The sequence below is a fragment of the Anneissia japonica genome, unplaced genomic scaffold (genome assembly GCF_011630105.1).
Source record: "Anneissia japonica isolate Jap-2015-1 unplaced genomic scaffold, ASM1163010v1 scaffold287925_len434832_cov202, whole genome shotgun sequence".
Lineage (NCBI taxonomy): Eukaryota > Metazoa > Echinodermata > Crinoidea > Comatulida > Comatulidae > Anneissia > Anneissia japonica.
The window spans coordinates 235703-255763 of NW_022701900.1; the positions used below are offsets into that span (position 1 = coordinate 235703).

The 20061-nt window shown below is 35.2% G+C and overlaps 1 protein-coding gene across 4 annotated transcripts; it reads right to left on the minus strand.

Moving 5' to 3' along the window:
• Window positions 1–2100: 2100 nt before the first annotated feature.
• On the minus strand, window positions 2101–15959 carry LOC117103741 (double-strand break repair protein MRE11-like). Of its 4 annotated transcripts, none has more exons than XM_033244351.1 (20): window positions 15941–15959; window positions 12711–12788; window positions 12361–12398; window positions 11368–11468; window positions 10873–11033; window positions 10163–10250; window positions 9675–9816; window positions 9337–9451; window positions 8820–9005; window positions 8525–8684; window positions 8073–8153; window positions 7123–7249; window positions 6557–6660; window positions 6237–6404; window positions 6019–6084; window positions 5409–5652; window positions 5265–5314; window positions 3913–3959; window positions 3772–3814; window positions 2101–3097 (listed from the first exon to the last, which is right to left on the minus strand). In XM_033244351.1, coding segments are annotated over exons 1-20 (2055 nt in total). In that variant the 5' UTR covers window positions 15943–15959; the 3' UTR covers window positions 2101–3043. The 4 variants fall into 4 exon arrangements, with proteins under 4 accessions (XP_033100242.1, XP_033100240.1, XP_033100239.1 ...); XM_033244349.1 differs by lacking the exon at window positions 15941–15959 and adding an exon at window positions 13132–13233; XM_033244348.1 differs by lacking the exon at window positions 15941–15959 and adding an exon at window positions 13111–13193.
• Between the last annotated feature and the right edge of the window lie 4102 nt (window positions 15960–20061).

Genomic DNA, 20061 nt, shown 5'->3' on the forward strand with positions numbered 1-20061 from the left:
GGTAAATTGCAGGGTATGCTAGGTATTGGCATATCTAGGATGTGCGAGGGACGCGCATGCCCCCCCCCCCAACGAAAAAAAAAATACTCGCCCATCTCTCAGTCGCACCCCGCCCACAAAACATGCTCAAGTAGTTAAAAATCCCCTCAAATCACCTTATTTTGAGAGTTATCCCCCTCGCCTAATCACCAATCCCCCACCTTCACATCCCATCAGCTCCCTTCCATTTCAAGACCCCTACGCCACTGATGCTAGGGCCTGCTAGTAGGAAATGTTTGTAAGCCTACTACTGTACAGTCAGATTGCATTCTTCAGTCAAAATACAAATGTACCGGTATGTTATTTTTAATACCGGCATGATTGTATCTTTTCTTCAAAAGAATTCCAATTCCTGTATTTTAACAAATTTCAATTCAAATACAGTAATCATAATTCAAAATTTCTTCTATAACGGTCATATGTATGCAGATTTATTTAAACTTTAATCATTGAGATTAGGCCTGTAGATAGAATAACCGATCGGCAGTGGAGGTCCTGATTTGCGAGAAGAGCATGCGCACATACTCGTTGAAGCACTTCATCCATTCCAGTGTTAAATTGCCTATTCTGACGCCATCACACGGTTGTCGCAATAGCAAATTTAAGCGTTGCAGGGTATGCTCTGACTCCTATTGACTCACTGAAGACGTGATTGGCTGATATGTTGAAAACCAGCCATGCGGAAATTCTAAGCAGCTGAGAGTACAACGTGATAGGCCCGGCTGTGATTTATCCTAGATACTAAAGTAGGCCAAACATTGAAAAACTGCTATTGCAATGAAGTGTAGCAATCCACTAAAAAAAATAAAGGTTTATATAGAAGATTTTGACTAAGAATGCTAAATAAAACAGAGAAACTGTACTACTATATTTTTTAAAAAATTTGTTTTAGCCAGGGTATGCACTGCATACCTTGCTTGACTTGACGGTCCGCCACTGAGTTTAAGTGATAAATTGAGGCAGTTCATTATTATTGAAACTACTTACTTACTAGGTTATACAACATCTATTATGATGTTCCAGGTAATGTAATAATACTAGTTTAAATAGTAGTTACAGTTGTAGCTCAGGCTTTCAACCTAAAGCTGGGGGGGGGGGGGGGGGTGGGGAGGTTTATCCCAAGCTGTTCATTCACCAGTACCTGGTTTCAGTGTTAAGTGCTATATAAAATGTAAAACAACCCTTAAAGATTTTTCCTTTTTGTACTTTTATTTTATTTCAAAAATATTGGATTAGAAAGGGCATAAAACTGTGTGTGATATCGACCAAAGATTTCCCAAGAAAAAACATTACATAAATTAAACAAGATGTAGTAAACTTATACATGAGGACCACCTGGAAGTAGCCTAACTAGATAGGTCTACTGATCTTTACTATAATAGCTGGATTGTTCATTGGCCTGTTTTAGTGAAGCCAACGGCTCCATGTAGGGGAGCCTGAAACATCACAAAAACGTCATCACAAAGCAAAACAATAGAACCATCAACAACGCAATGTTCGCTAGCGCTTTTGAAAACCGCAGTAAAAGGCGCATTGGGTGGTTAGAGGATATGAACAATTTCTTTGTTTAAATTTATTATTAAAAAGTATTGCAAGACGTGATATTTTCAATCATAATTTAAACAAATGCTAAAAGAAACTTGTCTACTGGTACGTCACTTTGACTCTTGTATATGGTGTCGGTGGCTTCACTTTTTTCTCTACAATGATTGGCCGATGAGCAATCCAGCTATTATAAGAGAGATCAGTGGATAGGTCTAGTTGTCTTCAACCTAGGATTGCAAAGTGTAAAATTTACAAACTTCTGAAGTTATTACAGTATATAGATGTTAGAGACTAGTAAATTATATGTTTAGTGTAGTGTAGTGTACAACCCTATGTCTCCTTTGGGGAGCAATGAGTGCATCTCAAGAGCCACACTATAAAGATTAATTTTGGAAATGTAAAAATGAGGAATTTCAGGTTTAAACACCTTTTATAATTTGTGTATCAATGTGTGATTGTTGTTAAAATTATTATTTTGAAAATAATAAAAACATTTCAATCAACTAACCAATCTCATCGATTTTCTAGAATGTTTATTTATATACCGTATATAAACACTACCATGTTGTAAGCATTGTAATAATTAGTAGAATTTTTCAACCTCATACAGATGTACTAAAAACAAAAAAGCTCGCATTATATTTTACAAATATACAACATCTTAATAATTATTGGGATCAATGGTTTGTCAGTGAAGAAAATAGCATCCGGTTGAACGCATTGTGTCACCAATAGCAACGGAGTAATATCAAGTGGTATCATGACGTAACACTGTAGTACTCTATAAAATATGATAAAGCATTTTCTCCACAAGTCTCCCAGAAATCGGCACAATTTCCAAATCTAGGAACTAACCTCTTGCTAGTACTGTAATCCATTCTCCATTACAAAAGTCACAGTTAGTACAGAGCTTGTTCCTATACAGAAATACTAATTTTCATCTTTCCTAGAATAGTAGTTGCCTACTATTATTTACATTGTACTAGCCTAGGCTCCACGCTGTTATTTCTTGTACTTCAGCCCAAACAGCCCAAACAATGCCACCAACTAGCTAAGCCTTGTTATTTCTGGTCACTGCTTGCTGGTGGCGCTGTAATATGGGAAAAAATTAAACTTGGAGCAAGTCCAATGCTATACATGCCATCATGCACAGATTGGCATAGTAAGCTAGATTGAGGGCAGCATAGTCATGACTTGATCTAAAAACTTCATGTATACTTCAAGGGATGATTTATTGGTCATGAATATATGAACACGAGTTGCAGAATTGTGCAGTATATCATATAGTTTCATGAATATCTTCCCATAGCTCGAGGGCAACACAAGCATTACATTTGGCATATTCACATCAAGGGTTCATTAATCATCAATTATATGTTAAATGTTGCAATCTCATCGTACTGTAGAACAGCTTATCATAGTAGGAGGGCAGTATGTACATGCATTTTTAGAATTGCTTTCATCGCTTGCGTTTCTTTGTTGTACGTTGCATTGAAAAGTGATCATCGTCATCCTGAAACAATAAGCAAGAAAATGAATTTATAACAAGGCTGCATATAGTAAACAAATTTTACTACAGTAAGAAAATTAATGTTTTACATCATCATTATCATATATTTATGCTTGCATGCATGGATTATGCACAGTTATTTGATGGCATACTTCTATTCAACACTATCCTGTGCTAAAGTGAGGTGTACATTTTTACCCCTTCTATGCTGCCCATGAACAACATTCTCCCTTATACCTTCGTCCATTCTTTCAACATATCCAGAACATCTCACCCTATACCTGTAATGGTCAGTAGGCAATGTCTTCAAATTATAAAACAATGTTAAAATCAAATGCGCTTTTTCCTTAAAAAATAATGTTTTGATGTTAGCTTTGAAAGTCGATATTGTAGAAGATTACTTAAGATGTAATGGTGCAGAGCTCCCAGAGAGTGGTAGCTGCAAATGTGAAAGATCTATTGCTGATAGTGTTGAAGTTGGTTCTGGGATTGATGTGGCAGAGCATGCTATCACCAATCAATGGTTGGACAACTGAGGATGTTTACATTCTCACTACATTCTAATACTCTAGAAAGATGACAGTCTTACCATGCATTATGTAAACTAAAGAAATCATATATAGTACTGAGTGAGGGCAGGCTGTACTATATATGGTCTATGAAACTGCATTACTTACCTCTGAATCACTGATTAATATAGGCACCTCTCTATTATTAGCTCTGTAATTAAGACAGAATCACAAGAAAATTTGAACATATACCTCTAGTGCATAATTGTATGATATTCTTTCATTTAAAAAGACCAATAGTGTATTCACCTTCCTTTCCTTGCTGATAACCTTGTTTCCTCTTCAGAACCAGAGTCCTAGAAAGATTGGAATACAAAGTTAATAATTGTATGAATAAAAAACACTATAAAGATAAAAGTACAGTACCATTTTATTGGGATAAAATGCGATATATACTATATATACTGGTAAGAAAGTACAATACATACTCCAAGCATTGAAATACACGCCATCAAGTTGGGATTCAATATTTCAATATTAATTATATCATTGTGCACCATGGCGTGCATTTCAATACTTGCACTATGTATGTACAGTATTATACTTTCTTATCTGAGATTATCAGTGGACCTTTCAGTTTTTGGAAAACATATACTGTATACTGGATGTGCATGTATGTTGAGTTTAATGTACAGTAGTAGTGGGGAGGGGTAGTAGTGGGGGAGGGTGAACCAGCCTCAATGAAGCTAATAAATCATCTATAGCACAATTGTGTATGCCCGTTATACTGTATATCTTTTGTGATTGGTTAGCACTATCAGCCCTTCAGCTGAGGCACAAATGAAATGATGGGCAGACCCAGAGACCCCATGTTTCAAGGCATACATAATACTACCACCAGTATAGCTGACTGATCTATACATATTGAGAATAGCCCTAACTACATTGCTGATTCAATGCAGGCCCGTAGCCAGAGGGGGGGTCGGACGACCCCCCCCCCCCTCGGCTGGGGTCACCCTTTTCCAGGTCAAATATTTTTCTCACAGAGCTGGTAGACCTATAGCCTGTGGCCTGTGGATCTATCTCAGGCCAAATGAGCTGACGAGCATACTCAATGAGTAGATTTAATGCCAAAGACATCACCTAATTATGCCTTTTATTCATCTCATACCCTTGTTGACTCATGCAGTGACACCGATATTAACTTTTAGTTCAGTCGAATGTTCTTGCCTATCTTGATTCTACAGCGAATCATGGTCAAAATATCACCTCGTCCTGTGTATACACCTTTGAATCATGATAATTATATTCAGCATATGCAAGGGTGTCAGCCTTAACTTTTATATGCTAAAAACACCATCATTCACAGCCTCTAGATTAAAAAATTTTCTGGGTGAGGATGCCCCCAAACCCCCCCCCCCCCCAGCAGCACATGCCATAGACAGCAGCACATGCCACAGAGCATGTGCCTACGGTACACATTGGGTCGCGGAGGCACCCGTATAAAAAGGTCACCTTTGGCTAAAAAAAGACCCACCCCCACCCTTGGAAGTCTGGCTACGGGCCTGTAATGGGTTCTGTGTATGATAATATAACAGATGTGATGTCTTTTTTCTTTACCAAATTTTCAAACAATAAACTGCCATATTGGCATACTGTACCTCAAATTGAATAGTTCCGGCTCGAACCTTGGTTTTTGAGGCATTAAATGCTGTAGGCAAAGAATACCAAATATGGCAATGTTAACTTCTATATTTATGTGTAATGATTATGAAAAAATCTAATTCAGAGAATTATTGACATACCATCAAGGACTGATCCGCCAGATGACACAACACCTTTTTGTCCACGACCCCTAGACGACCCACGAGTTGATGTTGACGCACGTGCACCTCGTCCTCCCCGTGATGCTCGACCACCCCTTGCACCCCTACCCCTGCCTCTTCCTCGTTTGCTGACTTTTTCACTTTCTGAACCCGAGTTTTCATCACTGAATCCTTGTAACTCTTCACCTCTGGCTGCTCTATCATTTTGCACCTTCTTCATGACCTGCGAAATAAAAGTACAAACTAAGAGTTTTTTTTAAATGACAGATCAATAATTTCAATTTAGCAATAACATCAACTTTTACAGTATATATAACAAGTTCTCGTAATCTTGGAAGCTCCAATGAAGGCAGTAGAGTTGAAAGAGATCAACTATTAATCAATCAGCCTAATGAGGGCAGTAGAGCTAAAAAAGATCTATTACTCAATGAGCCAAGTGTTTCTAGAGCTCTTCATTAGAGCTAAAAATTGCTGAAACTGATAAATCAATCATCATTACTAGTACAACGATACACACAGCCACACTGCACCAACAGATCAACACAACTATTTTTAAAAAATGATAACAATTACAATGGGTTCCGCTTACCTGACTAACTTCTTCTAAAACTTCTTCTTTGGACATCTTTTGTCTTTCTGTCTTAAAATGTTGTATCTTTAAAGAAACCAACAAATTATTAATACAAGAGGAATTGTTTAAACATATCGGATTGGTTAGTCTACTACCAATTGGTTGCAAATAGAAAGATTCAAGATTTTCTTCAATGAAGCTTTAAGGAGCTGCAATAAAAAAAATGCATTTGCTACCTCATCTTCTATGGACTCTTCATTAGTTTGACGTTTACGGAGGTATCCTTGAGTCTTCTCTAATTGATAGCCCACCAGCTCCGGTATTGCTTCTTTCTCCTCTTTGTCCACAAATTCCTGGACAGCTTTGCCTAATCCTTTCTCAGACAATATAGACAGTTGATTTTTCTATGTGGAAATTAAAGAAAACAATTTAGAAAGTGTAATTTATTATATTTTTTAATGTTCATAATGGGTGACCATTCAATTTAGCCTAGTAATAAGAATTAGCACAGGTAAATTTTATAGTAACTAATATTTTTAATGGAAAGTACAATTACCTCATCTGCATCTTGAAAGTATTTTTTAACAAGATCTTCGACTCTTGATGTGTCCAAACCCTCTGGCTTTAGAAACTTATCTAATTCTGCTTTAGTAACTTTACCTAAAAAGAAATCAATGGTAAATCAAACTAAACAGTGTGGACAGAACATTCTTATTTTACATGTTGTTTATAAAGATCTGTCCCGACTATCAAATTTTGTTTGACAAAAATGTGTGTCATGCTTAAATATGGTTATGATGACATCACATTATGACCATATATAGGCACATCATGACTATATATGGGCACATCATGACCATATATAGGCACATCATGACTATATATGGGCACATCATGACCATATATAGGCACATCATGACTATATATGGGCACATCATGACCATTAGGCACATCATGACTATATACGGGTATACATCAGGGTTTTGTCGAAGAAAATTAGGTAGTCTGGACAGGGCTTTAAGATTTACAATACTGTATAAGCATTGTGATTTTAGGCATGCAAATACCATACACATCATTGTAGCTGAGAAGATGGAGTGTAAAAGTAAACTTGCTGCTTACCCATCGTGTTAAGTTGCATTTTCCTTCTGTGGAATGCCAGTATGTCCTTTGGGTTGGCAACTCGCTCAACATATTTCTGCCCAAATCTCGTAATGTTAATAACTTCATAACCACCACTGTAATCAATCTAACAGCGAATAAACATGTCTAATTATATATATATATTTTTTTTTTGGGTGATAATTTGGTTGAGTTTATCTATAGTATCCATGTGTTTCAATATTAATAACAACAATAATTATATTGATCATTCTTTATTGGTCTTCATTCTAAATGAAAATCTGAAATTCAGGCTGGGCCCCTGGGACCTTTGTCAGCCGCAGTGCAGCGCCACTTGACTTAACTACAACATATAAATGGACACATGCGGATACAATCATTGTCCTCAACTCGCCTAACTCTCAATATGAGGGTTATTCGAGGAGCCAAGCGACTCCATTTAAAACCTGATGTTGGCCAGGTTTGAACTGGGGTCTTGGCCCAAGAAGCAGGAACAAGCCGGATATACACTGTAACTGTCATACTATTTTTATTTTTTTGAGAGGTGGTAGCCACTGTGTGTGCGCTCAACCGTAGAGATCTCTAGGTCCCCGGATCAATTCTCACCGCTGCCTCTCCTTGTGTTTCAGTTAGAGGGCTGAAATACAAGTTACAATAGCGCACCATCTTTCAGATGAGACTTTTAAGCTGTTGGTCCCGTGTGCATTTATGGCCCATGTGCAGGTTAAAGAACCCAGTACTCTTCGGAAAAGAGTAGGGGATTGTCTCCCGGTGTACTGTCAAATCACCACCAGAAGGACCCCACTGGAAATAAGTCTTCTTCTAGACTTTCGTGGGCTATCCTTGGTGTTTACACCGAATAAATCCAATCAAATTTTAAGTGGATCTTGAAGTAATAAAAATCATAAGACAGCAAAGATTATTTAAGACAATATTTAACTGTACAGTACCTTAAGTCGAATTAATGGTTTCTTGGGTTGTTTAGGGTGGCCAGTGTGCTCATCAGCTGCTCTGTCTATTAGTGCTTCAACCTAAAAAAGAAAAACCAAATATTTACACCAGAAGGAAAAAATATGCCCACCAACTCTGTCATCAATCCATCAACAATTGTGGGATGACTGTTATTTCCAGGGTCCTAGTAATCTATGGCACCACTGGACTTCTTAACCACTCTCTACCACCACTAAGGAGGTCTGAAGAGTTAAACATACAGCTACCCGTATTATCCACAATCAGTGGCGTAACAGCTATGATCTTTCACTCATCAAATACTCCTTTAAAATTTCAAATATGCCAAAGTGGGCAACGATTTTCCTTCAGTAAGGCCCTGAACAAGCCTCTTTGATACGGTACTGTCTATGATGGTATAATCTTGAATAAGATGTAAGGACTGTATACGAACCCTTTCTTCGCAATAGGCTTTTAATTTGTCTGCATTATCTGCAGGATCAAGACTTGTCTGGCTAAGGCATATTTCTTCCAGGTAAAATTGACGGACAGTTTCAAGTTTAATTTTTGTACACTTCATGGCTTTATCTCGAATCTCAAGTAGGCAAACATGTCTGAAAATGTAAAGAAATACTTTTAATAGCAATGAAATCTTGTAGAGCACAAAGTAGAAGTCCCATACATAAATGAATTAAATACATTTTTTTTAAATTATAAATGCATGTGTCATAATTAAATGGCATCTTTACTTCTCTTTGGATTCTCCTTCACTTAGAGATGTCGCTATTGAGCTTCCCGGTTGACTGACGAAGAACTTGCGTTCTGGATTCCAGCATGGATCAATCTTGCACTCATGTTCATGACCCCAGATGACCAGGTCAAGGAAGTTGTCAAGAAACTGCTCGGGTATATAGTTTGTCTCCCCATGTTTTGACCTGATGATGAAATAATTCCACAATTATTTATGAATTGAAGTACCTGTATATAAAACCATAAATTTATAAAACATATGGGAAAATATCTTTACACTAGGCCTAAATATTGTCTTATCACAGTACCATGGTCAAATCATTGTCATAAATGTTGTAACTTTCCAAAATGGTTTGCATCACACAATTTGACTGATGAATGCTACCATTCAAGAGTTCATGCTATGTTTTTCACATCATCATCACAAAACCATCCTCAATTTTCCTGCAACGTGCCATCTCTGATCCCTGTAATCTTGTTAATATAATAATTGCCAGAAAGTTAAAAATACTGAACCTGTTCTGATGGAAGACAAGTACGTTGAACCATAAATCTTTGTCCTCTCGCGGACGGAGCATGGACACCTTCTTGTCGCGAAACATACGATGTAACCTCTCATCACGAATGCTGCCTGTAGGTGCAATACAAAACAAAATAAATAGGAATGTGGTGGTGAATTGGCCAGTACACAGGGAGACAATCCCCTACTCTTTTCTGAAGAGTGTACTGCATTCTGTAACGTGCACATGGGCCATATTGAACACAGGACCAACGGCTTCAACCAGTTTAGCCGACTGAGCTTTGCTGCTCTTATAAATTATATAAAAATGTATGAAACTTTGAAATAGGTTTACCTAGGCCATACAAAGCAAGCTTTGTTCTTCCTTTCTGTAAAAGTATTGGTGAAATTTCAACAGATTCCAGTGATGGTGCTTTGCCAAAGTAGTTGACCAGACCAGCTACACTTAGAATATCTAATACACACAAATTACCTAACTAATAAAAAACAGAATGGTGTTAACAAAATACTAGACCTATGAAAGTAAAATAATAATTTCCTTATTCATAATTCATAAAAACATTAACAAATAACCAACAACTGTTCTGGTATATTTATTCACATAAAAAAAATAAACAAAACAATATTAAATTTTAAAAAGCAAATGGGAAAAACCCATAAGACAGCAAACGGCCACATAATGCAAAACTATTTAAAATTGATATATGCTGATATATGTATATATCAAAATAGTGCACTTCCCTAATGCCTTAGTTAGCAACAGCAACAGCAGAAACATTACAAATAGTACTGCTACAAGAATTGAGGATGGGGTATACTTACACCAGCTGGGTCATCATGGTTACCATGTATGGAAAAGATAGGTATAGATATGTTCAAGTTCTGGTCTTCATAATTCACATGTGGAAACCTAGCAAAAGATTACCATGAAAATGTAAATGCTAAAGCTCTAGCCACACTATCAAATTTCATGTGACAAATTTGTGTGATGTGCCCATATATGGGCATGATGATGTCACATTATACCCAAATATGGGCATATCACATTTATTTGTCACATAAAGTGAGGACATTGCTCTAGACTGTGATTCAAAATGATTAGATAAGGTGAATGAGGTGAATGAATAATTGGGAGGAATGATTCCTGGAATTAGAGTGTGAATGAATACTAAGAAATGGGACAAGGAAACATCTGAAATTAGACAGAGAAAGGATTGAGGCAGGGGATGTCCCATACCCTTCCCATGTTGACTGTCAACAGTATTTAAAATTGATTTTATATACTGTAATTTTGGTTGTAAAACAGATTGTTGCACCCTCCTGATATGTTATCCTGTATAAATATTTAATGCATTAAATTTATTTTAAAACTGCTTATTTAAATAATATGTTTATATTACAATGTTACTCTAATTAATGTACTTTATTCTGTATGCTGATTTGATTTTGAAATAAATCATTGAAATGAATGAATGAATATGTTCAATAAAATATAAATAGAATATAAATGTCATCTCGTCAATTTTACATACTTTGAAGCAGCGAAGTTGACGCACTGGTCACTGAGAAACTCTATCTGGATTGGTTGATCTCCCATGCAGTACTGACGAATCAGAGCCATAAGCCCATGCAATGACTTGCGAGATGGTTTATTTTCATGAAATAAATCTCCTCCAAGTAATATCATGTCCACCTTTCAAAATAAAAAGAAGCAACTATATAACAGAATTGGACATTTAGCTTTGTGGTTGAGCCTTCCAATCTGTTTAACAACAGGATTATATTCCCACAGCTGAAACAACTTCATTCCCTAAGCCCATTAAACATATTAAAAACCAGTTTTTCCCTTGATAACTTATGTGGTACTTTTAAATGAACATTTAACATTTTTATTAAAGTTTTTTATGTTTTGTCTTGATTTGTTAATTGGTAGTAAATAATTCAATAAGAGCTTACATAATAATACATAAATTCTATGTATTATTTCCTGCTTCAAACACATGAAATTTACTTTCAATGCACTATACCTTATTATTCTTTGCATGCTGTAGAATTTCCTCAAACGTTTCCAGGGAGTCATTGCACCTCTCTGCATCTTTGTCCATGTAACCAATGTGGCAATCAGTTGCTGTGGAAACAACATATCACAACTATTTGCATTCTGTGTCTGTCTTTCATACAATTTTATTCAGTAATCTATGTAAATTCCACTATACTGGAGAGGGAATACAGGGGCAGATCCATATATGTAATAGTAATATCAGTAATGATAATAATAATAGCAATATAATAATAATAATAATAATAATAATAATAATTATTATTATTATAATAATAATAAATAACAATACTAATACTAACAATAACAATGATATTAATAATACTAATAATAATAATAATAATAGTAATACTAACAACTATAATAATAATAATAATAATAATAATAATAATAATAATATTAATAATAATAATAATAATAGACAATAATAATAATTGATAACTAGGATTAACAAAATCATATCTCATGTTCAATCTGTTGAAATCTTCCCGGCTTGGCTTCTTTTCTTTTTTTTTCTCGATTATTTAATCCTTTTAATTTATTGTTATTAGTTAGGTCATTAGATTAGTCCGGGGACCTTAATTACAGGCCTACGGCCTCCTTGGTCTCTGCACTTGTAGTAGTTAAGTTAAGTTGCAAATTACAAGTGAAATAAATGAAATAGAGATGTCCAAAAAGGGGGGGGGGGCCGAAAGTTGGGCCGATCAAGACAACACTTTCCTAGGGGGTCCGGAGGCATGCCCCTGTGAAATGTTTGTGTTCTAGACGCCCGAAAATAATATTTGAGGCGTTCTGGCTATCATTTTTCTTTCTTTTTTTTTTCTTTTTTCCCCTTTTTTTTTGACCTCCCCAAAATCCGCCCCTGGAGTATTATTTAAGGTGTTGCAACTCGCAGCTTAAAGTTATAAGAATCTCCATTGTTCAATGCTCAGCTGGACATTTTCTCAAGTACTGTACTTACCTACAAGCAGCTTCAAAGTGTTTTCTGTGTCTTCATCCCTGTAATATAAAAAAGAATGAAATGCAGATTTTTTTTTTTTTTTCATGAAAGTATCAACCTGTTACATTTTTTTTTTTAAATGGAAATCGCCAAATACAATTGTTACAGAATACACATTATGGTGTGATATCATCATTATCATGCCCTTATATGAGTGTGGTATAACATCATCATTTATCCATTGGCAAATCAAAGATAACTGGTAACAAAACATTTGATAATGGTGACCATTATTGGTTGGAATTGGATTTATTCGGTGTAAACACTACTGTATAAGAAATTGTTCAATAATTAGCTGACAATTAACATACTCATCACCATCCCTTGTAGCTTGATTGTCTGCCATTTTTGTATGGTGGGCTGGTATTGTATTGTTGTAGCACACACTCCTTTATGAAATAATAAAAAAATATATTGATATATTACTTGTATAACATTTTTGGTTCAAAACTTTAAATCCAAATAAGCCTCTACAAGGTAGGAAAGGGAAAATTCACTTGTTTTAAACTTCTCCTCTAGGCCTAGGAGGCTAGGCCAGACAGAATATGATGCCCGCCTCAATCGAGGGAGAATACTACTTCGCTAAGTGCTCCCACTATTCTATCATCATCAAACACAGGCCTAGCCTAGGCCTAAAACGACATGCTTTATATCTACGACTGTGTGCTAATGACATTGCTAGTCTTTAGCAACTTACATACAAATAATAACCTTTCTGTAATAATTACTAACGTCATGAACTTGTTTCAAAGCTTCATCTGACTCGTGGTGTTGGTGGGGATTTCCCCGGCCTTCAACTTACTAATCAAACTCAAGCGATTCGCGCGGAAAACGCCCTCAATTTTTCTTCTATTCAAAACTTCTTATCACATAGATCATGATCTTCCTTCGGCAGGACCCCCCCCCCCCCCTTCCCCCAACAAAGAGTGAAGCTTATGAAACGGTTCTCATAGGACACTTACAGGACAAAATATTGAAATTACGCCGTCTTCCAAGAATTAAATTTTACTACAGGCCACGGTGTGCCTGGCCTGTATTTCTTGAGACATAAGTAAATAAGTACGGTAAGTAAACAAGTAAACACTTTACCAGATTCGAGATGCACTTAACCCCTTGGGGTTTTAGTACATTAAGCTTTTAGAAGCTTTCAAGATTGTGCATCGCAAATCAGGTATCTGAGGATGGCAATGTCGCATAGAATTTGAAGGACATGTTTTATTTGGTTTTGCACTGGCCGTGAAATGCATATATTTATTTCTATACGTTTAAATTTAGTATTGCAACATTCATTGTTAATAATGCTCACTAATGGCATAATGGTCATTAGCAGTTTAAGAAATAGAGTGGCTTATTACGATTTCAAATAGAAAGTTTGCAGTGATTAGTTATCAATGTACAAGTTGGTTATGTAACAGATATATCCTTTTCAATATAATCAAGATTTACGATACAATTATCATACAATATTATCTTCTTTTTTATGGTTATTGCATTTTCACTCTTGTGTAATTAATAACGATATTATGATGACCATCAGAAAAGGATGTGTCGTTAATTTATACTGCGACTGCTACCCAATAATAATTATAAATTTCATAATGTATTCATACATACCATGCATCGTGGGATATAATAATAAAATATGGAATCATACATATGTAGGTATGATCTAGTTATGATCGTATTATTATCTAGTGTGATATGGATATGTGACATTGAACATTGGATACAGAATCAACTATAAGAACTGCAAATTCCACATCTTTTTGTATTGTATTATTATTTATCGTGAACCAATATTGTGTGGAAGTTGTTAGAGAATGTTGTTGCATATGCAACTAAATAAATATACTTTAATTCTTGTATTTCTAAAAAGCATAGAAACACTAATTCAGATAAGCCTTTTTGACAATCGATATGAACTAACACGTATAGTGCATGGATATCAACAATGCAAATAACTTGTGTCTGTTTTACTTAGCGGTTGCCAACGGCGTTCACTTTAGTGTTCCCTACAAGCTCCAGTTTCGACCCGATCCGCGAAGATGAAATTGAGCTTCATTCACTGTGAGTGGATAGAGATGTGATACTGGTGGTACATATTGTATAACCGTCTTTGCATATAACAGTAGTTTAACTCATCTTGGTATCATACTGGGAACCTTCAACTACTTCGGTTTACTTCGTTGTTTATCCTCATTTGAAGGTAAGATCAGAGAGAATAGGCCTATAACAGTTTGAGTCATTACCCACTGTGTTGTTAATATTGTTTAAAACTCGACGATGATAAGATACATATTGACCATGATGAGGGTGGGACTTTATGTACCTGTAATGTGAAATTTGTGTTAATAAAGTACGCCCAAAAGTACGGTATTAAATTCTACAGATGCAGGCCTGAGCATAGTCTACTTCGTTGGTTAACGGTAATATCATCACGATCATGTTTATTTATGAAGCCCACAAACGTTTATTTTACTTAGGTCTACTTTCAAGCAGGACGTCTGATGATCGTACTGCTATCATGATTTCACATTTTAAAGATGTTCGTTTTATTTGGTTTTAACTATTTTGTTTTTATCATGGTGTATTTATTTAATCAAAAAATTGGAAGCAGTGGGTATCAACGCATGGATTTGAATATTCCAATTACGTACCTATTAAACAATGCTTAAATATTAATTAAATTGGAATTTAATGCTTTTCATAATTCTTAAAATTTGCGTTTCTAAGAGTTCGTGATGAAATTAGCGAATAGTACCCTATCATGGTATTTAACCGTCATTTGAATATAATCCATAGTTTGACAAAACCATGCCTTCTATCTACCAACACTAACGAATTGTAGCCTACATTTTGGAGAGTTCTACTCCAGACAGTATTGTGGCTTTAAATACAATTTCGTTACATTATTCACGTAGGCCAGGCTACTTTCCTCACGGTGTACTCGTTGGTTGACTTAAGGTTAAAAAATATAGGCCTACAATGATGACAATGAATACTTAGATTGATCGGTTCCTCAAACGCCATCTGCCATTCATAAAGTAAAGTACCGTAAATATTTTGCTGTTGCTGTTGTGGAAGACTGTTTTGGGGAACTTTTTTTAACCATATTTATAGAGGTGACCTTCTAGCGTATCTTAGGAGGTCGGCTGATATTCAGGGGCCCTCTTGAATAGATGAAATAACGTGATGTGAGTGGGTTGTAAGAAAAATTCCTGTCGCCACAGGAATTGAACCCAGGGCCTGGGATTAGGCAAGCATCTTAACCACTAAGCTATTCAACTCCACTCCATGACATACAGTTCGATGTACAGACGTATATTGAAACAGGTAGTTTAAATGTCCTTAACTGGGAATGTTAAAAAGTTAAGCCTCATGATAGCCTCTTAATGAGATGATGGCTAACACATTTCAGCACATTTGTGTCGATTGTTTGGCGAGCACAAAAACACATAACAACGTTTTTTGTTTTCTGGGGGGTTTTTTTCAGAAAAAATAACGTTAACCAAAAATTAAAATGAAAATATAAGATGCTTACATTCTAACAACTCGTTTGAACCTTCTAAAAGAAGGAACATTTAAGATTCAACAGTTCAGTTGACGCTGTCTTTAGTACACGCGGATGGTGTGAAATTCAAACAACACCATCATTGTTCACCTTCTTTCGCATGACTGAAGAATTTTTCGCTTCACAAGAACTTCACTTGAACAAAACACCACAAATTCTAAAGACTATCAAATTTTATGTAACATGCCTAAATATGGTCATGATGACATCACATCATGACCATATGTAGGCACATCATGACTATATATGGGCATACAACAATTATTTGTCAAAGAAAATGTGATAATCGGGACAGAGCTTAATTTAGGATGGCAAGGTTGGATTATACATGTTTTATTATCAATCGTTTGAAGTGTATTTTTGTTAAATGAAAAAGGTAAAAGTATAATCAAGAATCAAGAATAAATTTGGCTTACACGTCGGTTATGATTCTCCAAACTTTACAATTAGACTATTATGCCTATATTTATTTACTATTGCTTGATCATAATGGATTCTCTAAATTTGTTACTTTATATGTAGTTTTAGTTTTTGATATGGTACTTCGTCGAAAACCATTATCGACGCCTTGATAATGATTGACAGTGCCAGAGAAAGTAAATCACACCTCTGACTTGAAAGATAATCATCTACAGGAAGAGTATAATGGATTTGTAACGACAGCCGTAGGCCCGTTGACTGAATACATTGAATTTTTTTTATTTATTTATTTTTTTTTTGGTGGGTTGTTTTATTCTAAACTTGGAGGTTCATGATCTTCAGTTCTAAATACGAAGTAGGTTAGGAGAATTTTTATAGGCCTCTGTACTCCAAAACTGAAAAACAACATTTTTCGAATTTGATTCTGACCAATCAAAACTGAATACATTATTGGGTCGTATGTTTTTTCATCGAGGGACTAATTTATGTTGGTAGGACCATGAATGTATATACCTATGTCAGTGGATTGTTATATGATTGAAATGTTGCAATCAGACACACAGAATAGGGGAATGTCTTCTGTGGTAAATGTCTTCCGTGGTAAATCACAGCAAGATGTATATTTACATATGTCATTTGGTTATAAGAGCTAAATCATTTATACAGGTCTGCCTATCTATTTATGGTCTTATAGACGATCTGTTTGCGTGACACACAATGCACGAGTTTGAAAACATCTTGATGTTTTTTAGATACGACACAATCAAGCTGGGTAAAATGTCGAGAATATTAAAGATAGGTTAAGGAAATATGTGCGTCTGGGCATATTTTAATACCGTCAAATGAAATTATTGTATAGACTCGCACATGTATATCTGTCTCTTATACACATCTAGATGTGTATAAGAGACAGGATTATAAGTATAAGACACAGGCCTATAAATTTGCACAACCAGAACCAGCATCAACTTTTCATCTTTCTTTTCAAAAAAGACATACAACGTTTCATTTTTAGTTCCATTCTGTGAACTTTCGTTTATAAGTTATTATTCAGGTATAAGTAAACAAAATACAAACGGCAGCCAAAGGCTGAGGTGAATGTATTTACAAAAATATAAATATTTTAAAATATTATATACGAAATTGCAACAAGATGAGACAAAACTATTTTAAAATATTATATACGAAAAACATTAAGGATACATAAAAAGAACTATCACAAAACTACTAAACTTAAGAGGCCCGTAACTAGGATTTTTTTGGGGGGTTCAAATTTGGAAAAAGTGGAGCCTTTTGAAGATGTTAACGACCAACCAATTGCGCTGACCACATGAATAAGAGTTCATCTTGAAACTTGTATTAAAAGTTGCTACTGTCAGAACAAAATAAGGACATTTTGAGCCTGAAATCGGCAAAAAAATACGAACACTGAACCTGGGACAATTTAGTTTTCTTATTTAAAAAAGTGTATTGATTAATATCAAAACTAACGTACTTATATTTAGACTTCAATATTACTATGTCAACCGCGACTTCATTCAATTTTGACCTCGATTTGCAGGCCTTTTCGTTTGATTGAGTCAACAAACTCGAGCATGTAACAATTGATACGCATTGATATGGCCTTCTTATGGACCGGGTTCTTATTCAGCCGCTTATAAACATTATTGATCTTCTTATTCATTAACACTTTAGCCTTCTTCTTAGCGCCGTAATTGCTTCCCATCCGATGTTTAAGTATGGTATGGTTTCAGTACGCAGACAGTCGGTTCTTATAAAATGTATCGATATAGTTCGTATAGGTTTTGATGTCCAAACAATAATCGAGCGGTTCAACGCATATATTACTTTTATATATCATCTTCAGGGTAACGGAATTCAAAGCGTGACATTGGTGTCAATCACATGTCACACAGGTAAGTATGAATCAAGTATTGCAAGTGGTAGGCCTACCTTATAGGAACACCATCATATAGTAGGCCTTTCATCTTGTGCTACTTTGTGTTTAGAGGTTATGGGCCTACGCATAATTCAATTAAACAGTATATGCCTAACTAATGCCTACACTTTTTTTTTTATAAGAACCAGTAAAATTTTGCCTCAGTGTTCTCATTTCTTTTTTTGCCAATTTTAGGGTCAAAATGTAGTTTGTTCTTGTTTTACACTGTACCGTACAACCGGTGACCCTCACGCTCCCCCCCCCCCTTGTCGGCAGATAGATATGGGGACTGTAAGAGAACGGCTGGTTTAGTGGGGGGGGGGGAGATTATAAATTTTAGCACCATTTTAGACGAGTATTTTGTGTCGTTCCCTGATGCAACTTCAGATTACGTCATTTAATGACGTCATTAATGGAGTAAATATAATGTTGATATCACCTTTTAAATATTAGTGTAATAATACTTTACTGTATGTGACATAGCTTAATTTGTTGTTTTTTTCCCCATAGAAACCTCATTTAATGAATTTTACCTCAGCCTCAATTTGTTCTTATTTTTAAGCAATTTCAGCCTCAGTGTTCTTATAAAATGTATTCTTATAAAAAAAAAGTGTACGGTAACCTTCATAAAATATAATCTCACTGTTTTGGCCTACGTTTGATAATTTTGCTACACACTGATTAATGAAGAAGGCTGTTATTGATTCTACTTCTGAAGTAGACCTAGGCCCATATGTAAGGATTATCATAAATTTGATTTCTATTTATTACTTCACTTAATATGAAACAAAACGCTTTTTGTCATTTAATGGTTGATTGCTTAAGTGACTTTTCATTTCAACATTAATCATCATCCGGCATAATTTTACTGTTTTTATTACTTTTAGTAAGTAGATTGATTGGATATAACTCAATTGCAAATCCCACAGAAGAATCTATTGTTACAGCACAGTACAACGTCCTAATAAAATGTTGGTCTAACAAAACGGTGTCTATAACCCGACTGCAAAACTGGGTTAATAACTACATTGGAATTGCTGTGAGTTATCACCTGTACAAATAAGTCGCAGTTGATATATTACATGTATTTTAACAATATTTGACCTTGTTAGTAATAAGTCCTATACTTACTGCGTAATTATATGTATCATTTAATATAGAGACACGTCTATCGCAAGTAGTCTATCAGCTTCCAAAACAAGATAAATATTACTCTTTCAACAAAACATTATGAGAAGGGTACAGTAATCGAGTACAACATATTGAGCATATATATATAAAAAAAAAAGGAAAACAGAATAGGACTATTACATGTTATGAGTTATAAATAACATCTTGGCCTTCAATGGCTTTTTCGTAAAGTAATATACGTAGCCTAACATTGTTTTTCGGAAGTGGGTTGTTTAGCTACCAGAAGCTTTGATTCGTCACTTTCACTTCTTTTCTACCGGGATGCTAATTTGTACATTCATTTCTTTCTCTTATCATATCTTCATAAGCCTTTTGTTTATTACGACATCGTGAATTATTTTTAATTGAGAAACATACAGCTTCTTATTTCCATTCCAGCCAATTAACAGAGCTTAGTGTAAAATGATTTTTACAAATAATAGTTATTATAAAAATACTCTAAAAAACAAGAACAAAGGTGGTAGCTTGTCTAATTAGACTGCAAGAATTATTGGAATGTCATTTTATTTTTCAGTGTAGTAGCTTGGGGAAGTTTTCATAA

What these genes read in the sequence shown, in the direction of transcription:
- LOC117103741 (XM_033244348.1), bottom strand. Translation starts at nt 13,136, where the DNA reads ATGACGTTAGTAATTATTACAGAAAG. An exon ending in AGCATGCAAAGAATAATAAG is followed by an intron (nt 11,034 to 11,367) that starts GTATAGTGCATT and finishes TTATTTTGAAAG; the next exon opens with GTGGACATGATATTACTTGG. An exon ending in CCGGAACTATTCAATTTGAG is followed by an intron (nt 3,960 to 5,264) that starts GTACAGTATGCC and finishes CAATCTTTCTAG; the next exon opens with GACTCTGGTTCTGAAGAGGA.